The sequence below is a fragment of the Amphimedon queenslandica genome, unplaced genomic scaffold (assembly GCF_000090795.2).
Source record: "Amphimedon queenslandica unplaced genomic scaffold, v1.1 AMPQUscaffold_10440, whole genome shotgun sequence".
Lineage (NCBI taxonomy): Eukaryota > Metazoa > Porifera > Demospongiae > Haplosclerida > Niphatidae > Amphimedon > Amphimedon queenslandica.
This window is the reverse complement of record NW_003549294.1, coordinates 4184-6975: the sequence shown is the minus strand read 5'-3', so window position 1 is coordinate 6975 and position 2792 is coordinate 4184. Positions and strand designations below refer to the sequence as shown.

Sequence of the window (2792 nt, the reverse complement as noted above, 5' to 3'; positions counted from 1 at the left end):
TGTAGAAGCTGAAGATTATATGCATTATAAGATTGAGTGTATTAATCTTATTGAGTATTATTATATAATGACCAATTATTGGATGTACATTGTATCTACATTTGAGCTTGAGTCCTTCAGACTATGTATGAGCTTATGATAATAGGAAGAGTGTGGATGAATGTCAGTGTTAGTTGAAAGTAATGTTTTGTTTCTCTCTCTCTAGTTATTACAAGGTCTTGATTATTCAGATTCAGTTACTGTTCATATCATTCATAATGGTTTACATATGTCACCTGATTTATGGGACAAGAAGTGTTTAGTATGATAGAACAATCAATAACAATATTAACACTAAACTGGCAACTTGTATTACTCTTCATTTATCATAACGGTTAAATTTACAGTGCACAATCTTCCAGCATAGATTTAATACACAGGTCTGTGTATTAAATCTATGCTTCCAGGCATAGCTTATTTTTGGGTGGGGCTAGTCTGGTTAATGGTTATTAACTTATTATGAAAGGATCACATCATTCACGTGAGCTAAAATGGACAGCAAAGCTGAAGGTAGGTTTTTTTACAGCATAATACCCCCGTAATTGATCGTTTATCATTGTACAGGTCAGTATCAACTGGAATGGAGGTATCAAAACACAACTGCAGTAGTAGGAGAGGTACTGTACTGCTGGGGAGGGGACCAGGAAGGATTAGATTGGTCGCACGATTCTCCTACAAAGAGACAGTGTACTTCTGCTATTGATACGTTTAACTTATTATCTGGTGTTTGGTCCTCTCAACCTACTAGAGGTACTCCTCCCTTGGGAATTATTGGAGTCTCCTGTACCACCATTAATAATAATATTTATTATTTTGGTGGCTATTGTGGCCATGACACCTGCTACCATAACAGTTTGAACTGTTTAGACACTTTAACTCTTCAATGGAAAGAATTACAATCAACTAATAACAGTTCTGTGACTAAGAGAGGCTATGGTGGTATGATAGTAATGGGAAGTGAAGGTGAACCTCAACAATTACTGGTTATTGGTGGAGTAGCTCCTATATCAACTATTACACAGTATCATCATCAATTTAAATACGTTACGACGGCTGGTGTTTATGATCTTGTTAGAACTAATGAACAAAATATCTACAACCTGTCCAGTGGTAAGTGACTCATTGAATCAGCCATATCGTATCATGTAAAAATTGCAGAGTTAATTGAATGATTTCTTGACTTGTGTACAAGAAGTCAAGCTCATCCCAATCATGTACATGTACTTATAGTTGTCTCATATTTTTATAGTAATTGTTTGACATATTGATATGGCATTTGTCTTTAGGACAATGGACTGTTCCATCTGTCAGTGGGCAGTGTTGTCCACCAACGAGCCACTTTATAAGTGAAAGGATCAATCATATTAAAGGAATTATGTATGGAGGAGCAGTGACTAATAGTGGTATACCTACTAACAGTATCTACTTGTTTCAGTTATCACATAATACAATAGTAAGTTAATATTTACTGGGTGAGTCTAAATATTTGTCAATAAAAAATTGTGAACATTGTGTATGACAAAATCTTTGTTATGCGTGCTGTTCTGCATTTTATAGTATGCAAGTCATAGCAGAATGACAATTATTGAATGACAAAAATTTGGATTGTGTGACTACTGTCAATTTTTAATTGAAAGCATGGGTGGTTTACCTTTTGATGCATGTTTTACACTAGAGTTGAACCAAATTCAATTCCAGCATTAACATGACATTAGGACTAGCCTAATATTGTAAACACACCTAAACCTATGTAGCAAAACACGTACAAGTACATGTACCGTACTAACATGTTATTAAGCGCCCTTTGTTGTTAAGCACCTAGTTCTTATTAGGCGCCTAGCTCAATGTAGCTCTTAGCATGGGTTTGTTGAGCGCAGTACAAAACAATAGGAGTCCAAGCAATAGGAGTTAAAGCAGTAGGAGTCCAGACACTTTTTATAAGCGTTGTGGCCACGAACCAGACTGTCAAAAAATCATTCTTCACCACCCACTATTGTAAAGCCACTAAAGGGATTAATTAATTATTATTGTAAACCACACCTACTGTATTTATTAAGCGCTGAGTCATTATTAAGCACCCGTTATTCTGTCATTTTCTGCATAAGCGCCTACGCTTAATAACCCATTAGTACGGTACTATACATTTTCATGTATTTGTGTTTTCAGAACTGGGAGTGTCTTAAACAAGGAGCAGTACCTAATGATGGACTGTGGCCTAAGGAGACATGGGGTCATGCTAGTACTATTATCAATGGTGTCTCTACCTCACCTACACTAGTAGTGATTGGTGGACTGGGTAATAATAATCAACCAGTGAATGATTGTTTGTTATTAGAAACAAACCAGTACAATTGGATGAAGGTATTAATACATTACACTGACATTAAATTACATACATAGTGTACAGTAGGGTGGGTGAAATGTTCAAGTGGTTGAAATTTTGCAAATTGAAGAAAATATATTTGTGTGAGAAGCAACAACTTATGATCATGATTCATGATTAATTTTGTAATGTATATACATTTAAGTTATACCTGTCAGTTATGACACATGTACAGTAACGAGACACCAAAGGTGCATGACCTCGCTCCTATAGTTGTTTGGGGGTGTAAGGCTCTATAAACTTAAGCTACAGTTAAGCATAACTGCAACTAAATTTTTATTAAAACTGAGTGACACTGAAAAATAGCATCATGCTTTGCTTACTCCTTGCTTGGAGGTGTGGTATAACATTATCAATTGTGAAGCAGACC

At 35.6% G+C, this 2792-nt stretch overlaps 1 protein-coding gene across 1 annotated transcript in view; it reads left to right on the top strand.

Moving 5' to 3' along the window:
- The first annotated feature begins 516 nt into the window (after positions 1 to 516).
- The window catches only part of LOC109590149 (uncharacterized), a 6453-nt gene continuing 4177 nt past the window's right edge, over positions 517 to 2792 (top strand). Inside the window, exons 1-4 of the mRNA XM_020006076.1 lie at positions 517 to 549; positions 604 to 1149; positions 1326 to 1492; positions 2206 to 2400. Coding sequence (XP_019861635.1) covers positions 531 to 549; positions 604 to 1149; positions 1326 to 1492; positions 2206 to 2400 — 927 coding nt within the window. The 5' untranslated portion in view covers positions 517 to 530. The remainder of the gene's footprint in view (positions 550 to 603; positions 1150 to 1325; positions 1493 to 2205; positions 2401 to 2792) is intronic.